Genomic DNA, 14,806 nt, shown 5'->3' with positions numbered 1-14,806 from the left:
TGTCTGGAGTATAGAATAGCATATTTTAGGAAATATTTCAAATATTTGTTTCCGTAGCCAAATTAAGTATAGGATGGAAGCTCTTTTTTCTTCTTTAGATTCTTGATGTACATTTTAATGTTCATATTGACATATATCTATTCCATTTTTTTTCTGCGTGTGTCTCCATTACATTACATTTCACTATACTGTACTCAAGTCTATCCTGCAAGATAAAGCAGATTTTATACTTTAATCTTTGGATTAAACTTTAATTTTTGGATTATACTTTAAGCCTTGGACAAGTACATCAGCTGCAAAAGTATAAAGATAATATTTGGAGAATGAGACCTGATTTTTCTTTATGGGAAATCACAATAGCCTGCCACAAATGATTTTTCTTAGTTCTTACAATAAGCTTCCCAAGCTTTATGAGGCTAAATTACTGGGTAATTATGGAAGTTGCATCCCACAGACAATACATTTTGAGAACCCTAGGTTGATGAAGCCTAGTTTAAGTTTATCTATGCTTTCTATTTCTGAAAGCTGGGTTCACCATTCTTCTACTGACAGTTCCCAAAATGAAATATTTGTGTTTCAATACATTTATCCATTTGTATAAGGTGGTTCAGAAAATCCCAAGAAATATTTTCCTAAAAGTCTTGTCTGATTACATGAATATCTGGCAATCATAAAACTGATATCTGCTTACATTTAACAAAATCATTGTCCTAAAGATGATATTGTCTATTATAACATCTGGGAATAATAACATTTTCTCCAAAATCAAGCACTTCAATAGTTTAGCCAACTGAGCAGATTATAGGAGTTAAAATATGGTAATAATTAAAGAAGTGAAATTTGAGGAGGATTGCTGGGTAAATCTGCCAAAATATAATTTGTATGACTTCTGTTAAGCTAGAAATCAAAATATGTCATGTTGGGAATGTGTACAGAGAAGATGTTCTGATCACTTTATATTGGATTTAATTTTAAAGGATGAAGTACAGGAAATCTGCAACATATAAATGGAAAATGGCAGCAGTTGAAATGTGTACAGTATTGTAAAGTCACCAATATACTCCCCAGTTAAACTGAATCTGATGTTTCTCAACTTATTAACATCACCTTTTCCAATGCATAGACTATATATGCTTAATTTATTGTAACATAAAAACATAATAAAAAGATAACCAGATATGAATTTAAATCATTTTACTTTGTTTTAACCAGCCACTTGTATCTAGAAGTCCTACAAGCAGTGTTGCAACACCATCCAGTACTGTCAGCACACCTACTAAAAGAGACAGCTCAGCCCTCCAGGACCTCTACATACCACCACCTCCAGCAGAGCCTTATATTCCCAGGTGAATTATCACAATTGATCATACTCTTAATTCTACTCAATGGTATAAGAATGTGCAGTGATCCATGTCTAGGGGAAAAAAAGGACGTGATAATGTGTTATTACTGTATTATAAATATTGGAGTATTGTATACACAAAAGAAGAAAGGTGTTAATAATTCATTGATCATTCAGTGTCCAAAACCCACATATCCCCACACATAGAATCTCAAACTGGCTATGTATTCAGGAAAAGGTACTAACTTTACGGCAGTGATGGGCAAACTGCATTTGCCAGAACCACTGCAATTTCCCTCCTTGTTAAGGAGAGAAACAGATAAGAACTGTAGTTTAAGCCTGAAAAGAGGCAATTAAAAAAACAAGCAACTGCTTTCAAAACTCCTCCCAAATCCAACCGTAGTATGGTGGCTCCATCCATTTTGTAGCTCTGTATCTTTCAAATGTTAAGTGATTCTCCTACTTTAGAGAAGGAGCCTCATATGTATTTTTTGTGATATTGCTTTCTCCATTTTTATTGGCAAACAGAAGCAAAAAAGAAAAAAAGATACCAAAACCACCAGTGAAAACAGCAGTTTATCCTCATTATTGGATGCAATCAGTATTTTTGTTTGAAAAGTCTCCTGATTCTTTTTTATATTTTGGCAGTTGGTTTTAGACAAATTATATCAGTAAAACATTTTGAGTTTTGAGTTCAGAATGCATACATTGCCTTCTTTCAATTTGTTTGTCTTGCAATTGGATATTCGTTGGCTTTCTACCTTGAAAACCCATACAAAAAAACATGCTAATTCACCTACTAAAAAAAGTTTCAATATACATGTGGAACTGAAAGCAAAAAACAAAACTAATAGACAAAATATTCAAAGATTAACTCTTAGGACAAATTTACTCACTAGTTAATAAAAAAGCATTAGGGTCCTTTTTTTAAAAAAAAATGATGCTACTACTCTTTGTTGCAATTGCAAAGCCTGTATTTGGTCCCTGGAATTGGTGCTAGATAGATACAAATGTCTTGCTCGGTGTTGCAAGTTCCATATGATTATCTTGAACTGAAGTCACAAGTATCATTTAAAAATGCTTAAGCATTTATAACTAGCAAAACAGAAACCAAAACAAGACCTCAAAAAAGAGCCTTGCAAAAAAAGGGGACAGGGAATTCCAGTTGCCATGAAAGTATATTGTTTTACCTGGAGAAATGTTTACAACAGCAGCTCTTAATTTCAGGATACACAATGTACAAACAAGAACATGATTCTGTTGTATAACCTGCCCTTCCAACAAGGGAATCAGAAAAAGCATGTGTGCTACAAATTCATTCATTCATTCATTCATTCATTCATTCATTCATTCATTCATTCATTCAAGAATGTGACATGCTAGCTTTGTTACTTTCACAACTGAAAATATTTCAAGCATCTTTTAGATATTACTACTACATCAGGATTTGATGCATATGGTTAGAAACACAAAATACAGAGAGTAATGAATGAAGGAATAAAGAAAATGGAAATATTAATCCTCTTAGATGTGAATTTGTAAGACACATGCTGCCAGAAGGGACAATCCAGGCATACAAATCTAAGCTCATATAAGGTTCTGATATTACAGATAATAGTATGCTGCATAGTCAAGTTCCAAAAGGCAAATAAGTTCCTCATTGTATATGTGATTGATTGCAGCAACCGTTTCTGAATATTCCTTGTTAAATGAATCAGAAAGCCCTATTTGATTCTCACCACAACATAAATTGTATAACCCTTCCAAATACTTGCTATGCTAGGTATAGAATAAGGCTAAGCAAAATTATTTGCTTTTCAGTGGGTATTAAAACTTTCAAGTTCATCTCCTAACTAAATTAATTCTGCTTGCAATAAGCAACTTTAACACAAGGAGAAATAGGAATTACTGAAATATTTAGTGGGAGTTAATGAGAATATGTGCAATAATTTTATAATAATATAGCACAGTATAAGCAGTAACAATCATTTTCATTCTTTAGGCATCTAAAAATATGTCTCCTTACAGAGATGAGAAGGGAAACCTTCCATGTGATGATATTGGAAGACACCTAGTGGGAAAGCCAGTACATAAAGGATCTGAATCTCCAAATTCATTTCTTGACCAAGAATATCGAAAGCGTTTTAATGTTGTTGAAGAAGATGCCATTTTGTATTGTTATGAATATGAAAAAGGAAGAACAAGTAGTTCTGGAAGAAGAGAAAGCACACCAACATATGGTATGTATTAATTTATTTAAAAGCTACTCTTTCTAGATTTGTTTCTATTTATGTTTCCAATCCCAATTATATAAAATTTGTTTATACCTATAAAAGTGAAATTACCATATCTTTCTTCTCACATTATTTCTCTTTTGTACTTTGTTAAATCTAATCCCAGCTGCAGAAGACAGTTTTTGAAACCTTCTGAATTGGCCAAGGATTGTTCATTGAAATACAATCCTTGACAGCTTTGCATTGACAGGAAGATAAGAAGGAAAGTAAATGAAAGTTGATGGATATTTGAGCAATATTAATTTGCATAAGCTACCATTTTCATTTGTGCAGAGTTGCATTCTTTTATTTAATTTGATAAATTAAAACTGGAGTGTTATAATTAGCTGTAAGCAGTCATTTCAACTTCAGACTAGATCTGGACTTTCTTAATTTTTGAGTTAATTTGCAAATAATTATTGCACAAACAGGAGAACAGGGAGATCCATACTAAATGGGGAAAAAACATAAAGGCCCATTGAATTATTCAAACTAACTGTTTTTGCTTCTGAAATTCTTAGTATCTTAATGTTATTTTGAGTTCTCAGCTCCCAATCCTACTATGCACATAAATATTCATGGTTGATGGTAATGAATGCCACTAAAAGATCCAGGAAAACAATTCAAGTAGCGCTGGCCCTGTCCATCTCCAAATTCCTATCTTTTAGTGGGGTCATCAGGACAGTTTCTATTCCAAAAACAGATGTAAGACCAGGCTGAATCAGTCTAAAAAAGGAGAGAACTTGTACAAGTGGATAATTTGCTAAATCCTCAACCATGCAAAGACCTCCTGCTTGTATGTGGGTGCATTGTTTTGGGTATGTGAGGATCCCAAGTCTCCCCTTAGCATTACTAGCAGAAGGAATGATTCTGCTTCTGTAAATGAGATTCTATTTCTTGCAATTATCTTAATTATTTCAAAAATCCATGTGGCACACAGAAAAAAAAATACAACATGGTAAGGAAGCATGGTAAACATAATAATTTTAAAAACTTTAAAAACTTTAAAATTCAAAAATGAATACTACAGTCTCAACCACAGATAATAGTGAATAAACCACATTAAAGTCAGCTGCATTTAGTTCCTAATAAATATGTATAGGATTTTGCTATAGAAAAAAGAATAGCATAAAGCACACAAGAACAGAGAACCAAAATGGAATCAATGATGTCATAAGAAAATCAAGATAAGGAAAATATGCAAAGCTTAGTTTCTGAATTTTTTTTTCTAACCTTATTACCAGCAGTGGCCATAGGTGATGTAAACTTCTTTACCCAGAAGAAAATGCAAATATGTTGTGTAGCATCTGCTTTCCCTGGTGTGTCTGTGCCCAGTCAGAGTGGGTGCATAAGTATAAGTATCTCTGTCTTTCTGCTCTTCTTTCATGTAGCATCTCTGTGTGTTTTTGTTATGTTTGTGATGGAAAGAACAGGGCAGTCTTCATATTTTCCACTCTGGGTTACATGATGGGAAGGAGAAGTGTGGGAGACTTATAACAGAGTAATTAATAGCATTCTGAATTGCAGCCCAGCTTTACCTCTCATAGGAGATATTTTTTATGCAATATTTTTCTGCACAATCTTGAGAAAGCTTCAGACCATTTTTTCACTTGGTCTTTCTTTTGCTGGCTTCTTGCACCACACCAAATTTGATCCCTTTAAACAAGAGAATAATCCTGATTACCATCCTATAAAACTATCTCTATAAATATATCAACTTTTTAAAGTCATCTATGACAACAAGCATCATCAATTACTGCAGAAATTAATCCTATGGCGTTTGCTAGCCAAATAAATAATAATTCCTTTTAGATTGGAGCATCCTGGATAGTTCTACTATTATTTATTTATTTAGATGTCTTCAAGTCAATGTGACTCCTGTTAACTGCCTGGACTAGTCCCTGCAGTTTTCTTGGCAGGATTTTTGGAAGCGGTTTGCCATTGTCTCCTTCCTAGGGCTGAGAGAGCCTGCCCAAAGTCATCTAGCTGGCTTCATGCCTAAGACAGGACTAGAACTCAGTCTCCCAGTTTCTTGCCTAGTGCCTTAACCACTGCACCGAACTGGCTGTTTCACACTATTTACTGTTTACTTGGTAACTTCATTTCAGGATATTCAGATTTTAATTTGATATTTATAATTATGCCAGGATTTGTAATAATAGTATTAGGTTTGCTGTGTCACACCAAACTATAACGTGTATAGATAATCGGCCTGGCTGTCATATAACATAAATCCTCTTGAATTTGCTTACAATATAGTCTATAGTTAACTTTTCAAGTCTCTATTTGTTATTAATAATAAGTTATTTATTCATATAGTATTTCAGTAAATGGTTTAGGCTCATTAATTTTGTCTTTATTTTAAAATATGAAAATGTGTGTCTGTAAAAACAGAGTTCAGAACTGTTGGACTATCTGATCATTTGTCTGTTTTAACACTGAAAAATAAATTATTGTGGTGGTTTTTATTTATGTTCTTCATAAAGAAATCTTATAATTGTTGACTGCACTATATGATCCTTCAACTTTATTTTAAAAACTGTAGTATCTAAGTAGATATCTACTAGGATCTAAGTTCTAGTGGGGAAAATAAGCAGAATTACGGGAAATAAATAAATATACCCTTACGTTGAACTTACTTTCTTTGTGATTTGAAGCTACAGCAATGCCCAAAGCAGTTAAGCTGTAAATTAAACAGTTTATGTATACCTTACAAAAGTAGAATTAAAATACTGGTAATTAGTACTAGGATAGAAATGAGCACGAGCATTAGAAACTCTGATCTAACTATGTAAAACCATTGGATACAAACCAAGGTACTGTATCTGACATAGTCCATCTAAAGAGTAGACCCACTCAAATCAATGGGTTAACCACACCTAATTGAAATCCCCTTTTTTTCAGTTGGTCTGCTGCAAAAATGGTTAAGTTTGAATTTAATATAAAACATCTAAAAAGGTTGAAATATCCAATTTCAGCTGTGTTTTCTTAAGTTCTAAACTGTTGCCCTGCTTTCCACTCCCATCTTTAATTTTTTTTTTTTTTTTGTCTGCGCTCAGTCATTGCTGACCCTGCAGTGACTGCTTGGACGAGTCCTTGCAGTTTTCAAGGCAATTGTTTTTCGGAAGTGGTTTGCCAGAGCCTCCTTCCTAGGGCAGAGCCCAGCTGGCGAGCACAGGAGGCGGGGTTTCCGTTGCTTCGCGCTCTTTTCGGGCGCGCGCGGTTTTTCACGCTTACCGGCAACTGCTCCCAACTCCTTTTTGCAAGGCGCCGCCAGCATTTTTCCTCCCACCGGAGTGAGAGTCCCCATTTATCTACTCACGTAAGTTTTCAAACTGTTGGGTTGACAGGAACTGGGGAGGAAACAGGAGCTCACCCTGTTTAACGTGAAGGCTGGACTTGAACCGCTGAAGCGTCGACCATTTCTGGCCGGCAACTTTCAGCGTCTTTAATTATCAGCTCTAATATTTATTTGTTTGTTTGTTTGTTTATTCGCTAAATTTCTCCCCCGCCCATCTCCTCCCAATGGGGGAACTCTGGGCGACATTACCAGTGTCTTACTAATGATTTAATCCATTTTGAAAAGGTTCCTATTAAGCACTACATTTTATTGTATTTGGTAATAAGAGATGGATTTATTCCATAGGAGTAGGAGTTTCAAAAAAAGAAAAACAGTTAATTTTACAAAATTGGAAATCTTGTTCCTGTATCTCATACATATATACATATATGTTATATCAAAAGGGTTTTGTATATTAACTTTCAGTACAGAGGTAGTTAGTATAAAAAACTGAGCAGACTGCTGAGAAGAATGAGACATTTCCTAGAAATGTATGATAAGAAAGATATCTACTCTATGTGCTTGTTTTCTTTACTGGCTTGGTTTGATTAATTTTGTATGTTGAGTGAAATAAGACTAGAACAGCAGAGAATCCTGGACAAAGTATCAAAGTTATTTTTGCAGTTTCTCCCCCTTAGAATTTGAATATATATTTAATGTTATGCTGAGCAAAAGATTAAACGCAGGGTTCAAATTCTTTTCACTCTATACTGTTAGATAGTATTATGCACCCATAGTATTGAACTAATTCATGCTGATATGTATATATGACCATGTTCCATGCAAATGTGTTACATATGAAAGTTATGAAAAGCAACATTCATGATTTAGAACAATTAATGTATCTATTATATTGAGGGGATGTTTTTGTCCTTGTATGTAAAAGATTTGTAAAAATATCCATTTGATGTCATTAAATCACATCTAATTTTATGCATGTGTTTGAATAAAATTTAGTTATCCTAACTCTGCAAGTTTTTCACTAGTATGTTGAAGTCAAAGCAATCTGATTTATTTTTTGCAGGGAAGCTAAGGCCTATATCTATGCCCGTAGAATATAACTGGGTAGGGGATTATGAAGAACCTAGTAAAACAAAAAGAGATAGTAGGAGAGGTAAGTAACCTCAGTTACAGATTATGCATAGCATTGTTTGATTATTTATTAGAAACTATCTCACTCCAAAATAAAGGCTCTTTAAGTACATATTTTCATTAGCTATTCCACAGTCTTTATGAAACACAAGGATTTGAAAAATGCCTTGTTGATATGCTTGGTTGATATTCAAGCATATATGTTGTTTATATTTAATTAGTATCCTAAATTCCAAATTTCTAACTGCTTCCTAACTTATCAATTTTATAAGACACACATCATATTGAACCAGGAAGACTATAACTGAAACAGTCTGTTGATGTTCTCTGTCCCCATGCACTTTAAATGTTCCTGTTTTGTTATCCTTTTTTTCCCCCCATTTAAATGATTGGAATACACTGCACATCAAAACATTTTATGTATACAGTATATCACACTGCATGTTGACCTTCACATTATGGTGTGAAGTAGCACAAATACCAACAAAATTTATGTACAGACAGTCCCCTACTTATTTGTTATATTTTTTTATTATGTTTTTTTTATTATTTATTTTTTATTTTATATACATATACATTATATTATATTATATTATATTATATTATATTATATTATATTATATTATATTATATATATAAATTATGTTTTTATTATATTAGGTTATGTTCCGAGAGGCTGTTAGTAAGTCCATTTTGTTCGCAAGTCCAAAAAGCATTAAAAAAACATGCCCAGTTCATACCTTACATAAGTGGCAGCACTGATGTAAGCGCTTGCGGTGATGGCGTAGGCGCTTACGGAGATGGCATAGGCTCGTCCTCTGTAGTTGAAACAGCACTTTTTTCCACTTTTCCAACTTTGGGTGGTGGTCTTCCTCTTCCCTTCATAAATGACGCTGTAGCACTGGATTGCATCATGGACGGCTGCAAATACCTTGGTGAAGTGCTCCACGTTAGGGTCCTGCACCTCAAACAATAGCACTTTCTCAATTAAGCTGAACCCCTCTGCTATCAGCTTGGTCTGGATCTGCTTCGGTGGTTTGATTTCTTCCTCTTCCTCTTCTTGTCACTGCTTTTCCAACTCTATGAGGTCTTCATTGGAGAAGTCCTCTGTCTACGTAGCTTGCAGCTCATGAAAGTCACCCTCTGCCAAGTTGAGTTGAAGCTCCTTGCTGAGGGCAACCAAGCTGCTGATAACAGCCTGCGACTCCCTTTCTGCTGCCTCAAGCTCACAAGAGTCATGAATGAACTGAGGGCACAGACATTTCCAACAACCCATTCGTGTTCACAGGGATAATCTCGTCCCAGGCTACATCAATGTTCTTGATGGCCTTGCAAATGTCGTAGGACTTCCAAAACTGATGCAAGGTCAACTGGGAGTCCACTTTGGTTGCCTTGACTGCCTGCCGAAACATGCACCAAAGACAGTATTTTTTGAAAGTTGCTATCACTCCCTGGCCCATCGGCTGCAGGAGGAAGGTGGTATTGGGAGACAGATACACAACCTTCACATTCAGATGGAAATTGTCCAGGTAAGGTGGATGACCCAGGGCATTATCCAATGTGAGCAGAATCTTGAAGTCAATGTTTTTCACGCAGCAGTACCTCTCCATTTCCGGGATGAAATGGTGGAAAAACCAGTCTTCAGAGATGAGACGGGTAACTCAAGCTTTCTTGTTAGCCTTCCACACAACAGGGAGTGGCCTCTTTGAGACATTCTTGAGAGCTTGTGGGTTCTCAGAATGATAGCAGTTTTAGGGTCAGGTCACCAGAAGAGTTGCCACCTAGCAGCACAGTTAGCTTATTTTTTCCAGCTTTGAAGCCTGGCATGGTCTTCTCCTTACTGATGTACGTTCTGTCCAGCATTGTCTTCCAGTAAAGCCCCATTTCATCCACATTGAATATTTGCTGGGGCAAATAACCTTCCTTGATGATCTTCTTGAGGGTTTCTGGGAACTGCTTGGCTCCAACCTCATCTACACTTGCCACCTCGCCACTGACTTTCACATTGTGAAGGTTCACACGAGCCTTAAAGCAGTGGAACCACCCATGGCTTGCAACAAGCAGCTCTTCAGCAGCACCTTCACCAGCTTTCTGTTGTAAGTCATGGAATAAACTCTTAGTCTTCTCCTGGATCAGCATTTGGCTAAGCGGCACAAGCTGCTGATGCTGATCTACGATCCGCATGCCAAGCAGCACCTCCATATCTTCCATCACTTTTCTTCTCCTCTTGCTTATTATTGTGGATTGTGTAGGCACTGAACTTTTGACATGTTCTGTGATCTTGTCTTTGTTCTTAATGATTGTTCGAACTGTGGAGCAATTCATTCTGTAGGAATATGCCACATTTGCCATCTTCTCCCCTTCCCTTTATTTTCTTCAATATCTCCATCTTTGTGAGCATCATAATGGATTGCAACTTCTTCGTGCTACCCTCCTCTCCTTTAGCACTCTTATGCTTAATTGCAGATATTTGCAGTCTGCAATTTGCAGTCGCCACACACCAAACACAATCGACCATGCAAGAAGTCAGGACCAGAAATCAGAACCAGAAGTTGGGAGACAGCAGGAAAGGGTTAGCTTGTGGCGCACCTTCTCCCTACTGGCCCAACTTCCAGGTCCATCTTGTTTGCAACTTGAAAGTTCGTGTCTAGGGGACTGTCTGTATTCTATTTTGTGAATATAAACTCTGGAAAGTCATAATCAGCTAAGCAAATGGAATAATGTACAAAGAGTTAAGATAACTGCAGGGACAAATTGATGGCTACTATTATTATATGTTGGTAGAAAAAAAAAATCAGTAAATTTGATTTATATTAAAACAAGTTGCAACTAGAGAAAATAGGTGTTAAAAAAATACTCTGTGTGTGTCTCTGTGTTAGTGTTGTACATGCTTTGACAACTATTCAGAAGTGTTTTGGATCTCATGGAAGTGCAGCATCTCTGTGCTATGCTCTGTGCAGTTAACCAGCCCAACTGCTTTCAGGTTTCAATGCAAACCCGAGAAACAAACGCTGCTGTGAAGCTTCTGGAAGGAAGGCAGGAGAGGGGAAGAGAGAGAGAGAGAGAGAGGGAGGGAGAGAGAGGGAGAGAGAGAGGGAGGGAGGGAGGGGGAGAGAGAGAGAGATTGAGATTGAGATTGTCGAAGCTGAAGAACAGCCAAAAACTAAATTAATTGCTGACCCACAAGGGAAGACAGAAAAGAAAGTAACACATTTTAAAAAGCTATGTGAGGCTGCTTTTATCTTTAAAATCTGTTTCTTATGATTGCAGTCTTTTGAATATCTTTTTAGTTTATGTATATCTGGATACAGTGGGGCAAAAAAGTATTTAGTCAGCCACCAATTGTGCAAGTTCTCCCACTTAAAAAGATGAAAGAGGCCTGTAATTTTCCTCATAGGTATACCTCAACTATGAGAGACAAAATGAGAAAAAAAATCCAGAAAATCACATTGTCTGATTTTTAAAGAATTTATTTGCAAATCATGGTGGAAAATAAGTATTTGGTCACCTACAAACAAGCAAGATGTCTGGCTCTCACAGACCTGTAACTACTTCTTTAAGAGGCTCCTCTGTCCTCCACTCGTTACCTGTAGTAATGGCACCTGTTTGACCTTATTATCAGTATAAAAGACCCCTGTCCACAACCTCAAACAGTCACACTCCAAACTCCACTATGGCCAAGGCCAAAGAGCTGTTGAAGGACACCAGAAACAAAATTGTAGACCTGTACCAGGCTGGGAAGACTGAATCTGCAGTAGGCAAGCAGCTTGGTGTGAAGAAATCAACTGTGGGAGCAATAATTAGAAAATGGAAGACATATAAAACCACTGATAATCTCCCTTTATCTGGGGCTCCATGCAAGATCTCACCCCATGGGGTCAAAATGATCACAAGAACAGTGAGCAAAAATCCCAGAACCACATGGGGGGACCTAGTGAATGACCTGCAGAGAGCTGGGACTAAAGTAACAAAGGCTACCATCAGTAACACACTACGCCACCAGGGACTCAAATCCTGCAGTGCCAGATGTGTCCCCCTGCTTAAGCCAGTACATGTCTGGGCCCGTCTGAAGTTTGCTAGAGAGCATTTGGATGATCCAGAAGAGGATTGGGAGACTGTCATATGGTCAGATGAAACCAAAGTAGAACGTTTTGGTCTAAACTCAACTCATCGTGTTTGGAGGAGAGAGAATGCTGAGTTGCATCCAAAGAACACCATACCTACTGTGAAGCATGGGGGTGGAAACATCATGCTTTGGGGCTGTTTTTCTGCAAAGGGACCAGGACGACTGATCTGTGTAAAGGAAAGAATGAATGGGGCCATGTATCGTGAGATTTTGAGTGAACACCTCCTTCCATCAGCAAGGGCATTGAAGATGAAACGTGGCTGGGTCTTTCAGCATGACAATGATCCCAAACACACCGCCCGGGCAACGAAGGAGTGGCTTCGTAAGAAGCATTTCAAGGTCCTGGAGTGGCCTAGCCAGTCTCCAGATCTCAACCCCATGGAAAACCTTTGGAGGGAGTTGAAAGTCCGTGTTGCCCAGCGACAGCCCCAAAACATCACTGCTCTAGAGGAGATCTACATGGAGGATGGGCCAAAATACCAGCAACAGTGTGTGAAAACCTTGTGAAGACTTACAGAAAACGTTTGACCTCTGTCATTGCCAACAAAGGATATATAACAAAGTATTGAGATGAACTTTTGATATTGACCAAATACTTATTTTCCACCGTGATTTGCAAATAAATTCTTTAAAAATCAGACAGTGTGATTTTCTGGATTTTTTCCCCATTTTGTCTCTCATAGTTGAGGTATACCTATGATGAAAATTACAGGCCTCTCTCATCTTTTTAAGTGGGAGAACTTGCACAATTGGTGGCTGACTAAATACTTTTTTGCCCCACTGTAATTATAGCTGGAGACTGTAATTAATTTCTCCAGCTACTATTTTCCTAATTACTATTATAATGATATCATCCACCCTGCCCAGTCTGGTTTTATAAGATGGAGGCAATTGGCAATATTAAATTATTACTTGATATATTATGTAGTCATTCAGAAAAACTAGAATCAGTAGTGCTGGTTGTATGTTTATAGATCTTTGATATGGTAGGATTCAAATTTTGCGGGCAAGTTTTGACCAAATGTCTTGTTTTATTAAGTGGATTATAATGTATTATTCTAATTCCTTGACCAGGGTTATTACAAATAGAATTCCTTCTTCCCCTGTCAGGATGTCTCATGGAATGTGTTAAGGATACTCTTTATCTGCTGTTATATTTAATTTGATATTGGAACCATTTGGCCTTCTTGTAAAACAATTGAGGGACATTATGGGTACAAAAGTGACTGGAGTTTAACACAAATATGCTGATGATATGTTTTCTTGATAGTATAGTATATTATAGTATAACATATATATTATAGTATAGTATATCAGTGTGGTACTTTTTATAGCCTCTAGTAGATATAGAGATGTGTAAGAAATGAGCCATTACTTGGTGTTTGAATTTTTAAAAACACTGGAATAATTATCCCAAGAGAAAAATATTTATAGCTATAACTATTTTAAATTGTATATCTTAGATTAATATTGCTGTGATTGGATAGTTAAATCCCAGTGAGCTTATGGAGAAATAAAAATGTTGCTAAAAATGAATATTGATTCCAGATTGATATGTGTACTTCAGGGGAATTCAGATGCTCAGGGTGGTTTTTGTATTCTAGAATAATTTGTATTAAAATGTGAAATGAATAGATACACCATTATTGATTGGATTTTATGCAGAGGTAGTCCTCAACTTACAGCCACAATAGGGACTGGAAAATTAGTTGTTAAGTGGTGTGGTCATTAAGCGAGTGTCATGTGGCTGTGCCCGATTTTACACCATTCTGTGCGGTGGTTTTTAAATGAATCACGCAGTTCCCCATTGATTTTGTTTGCCGGAAGGCAACTGGGAAGGTTGAAAATGGCAATCACGTGACCCCAGGATACTGCAACCGTTGTAAATACATGTCCGTTGCCAAGCCCTGAATTTTGATCACATGACCATGGGGACACTGTGATGGTTGAAAATGTGAGGACTGGTTGTAAGTCACTTTTTTCAGCACCATCATAACTTTAAACAGTTGCTAAACAAATGGTTGTAAGTTGAGGACTACCTATAATTAAGACATAGGTTTCCAGGTAGCTCTCAGTGTTTTTTGTATTTTATTCCCAACATAATTGGTTATCCAGAGACAAGTGTGAAGATGGTCCAGTGTTTATTATGCAACTTGTTTTAGCAAGAGTACAATACAACGGCTAGTATTTAACAAGTAATTTTGTAATACAATTTTATAATTACTGTCTAGAAAATTCACTTCTTCGATATATGAGTAATGAGAAAATAGCTCAAGAAGATTACATGTTCCAAAGAAACAGCAAAAAGGACACAGGGAAAAAATCTAAAAAGAAAGGAGACAAGAGCAACAGTCCTAGTCATTATTCTCTGCTACCTAGTTTACAAATGGAATCATTAAGGCAAGACAGCATGAGCACACCAGGGCCTGAAACAACTTTGTATCATGTAAGTAAAATGACAAAATGCTTCATTCTGTGCTGATACTGTTGTTGAATAACTGAAATTACTACACATATTTGTTTGCACATTATGTGGTCTATCTTATAAAGATTATTTTATTTCCATTACTACTGCTGCTGCTGCTGCTGCTGCTGCTGCTGCTCCTCCTCCTCCTCCTCCTCCTCCTCCTCCT

At 36.6% G+C, this 14,806-nt stretch overlaps 1 protein-coding gene across 2 annotated transcripts in view; it reads left to right on the top strand.

Annotated features, from left to right (window-relative positions):
* The window catches only part of CNKSR2 (connector enhancer of kinase suppressor of Ras 2), a 167,339-nt gene that overhangs the window by 103,943 nt on the left and 48,590 nt on the right, over positions 1-14,806 (top strand). For both annotated transcript variants that reach the window (XM_088144838.1, XM_088144839.1), the window contains 4 exons: positions 1,213-1,346; positions 3,371-3,582; positions 7,980-8,069; positions 14,405-14,619. In XM_088144838.1, the coding sequence (XP_088000964.1) occupies positions 1,213-1,346; positions 3,371-3,582; positions 7,980-8,069; positions 14,405-14,619 (651 nt within the window). The remainder of the gene's footprint in view (positions 1-1,212; positions 1,347-3,370; positions 3,583-7,979; positions 8,070-14,404; positions 14,620-14,806) is intronic.

The sequence above is a fragment of the Python bivittatus genome, unplaced genomic scaffold (assembly GCF_059951505.1).
Source record: "Python bivittatus isolate LINGU-HERP-01145 unplaced genomic scaffold, Pbiv_v1 ctg000350_np1212, whole genome shotgun sequence".
Classification (NCBI taxonomy): domain Eukaryota; kingdom Metazoa; phylum Chordata; class Lepidosauria; order Squamata; family Pythonidae; genus Python; species Python bivittatus.
Note: the sequence above shows the minus strand (reverse complement) of the source record. Positions and strands in the feature narration are given on the sequence as shown.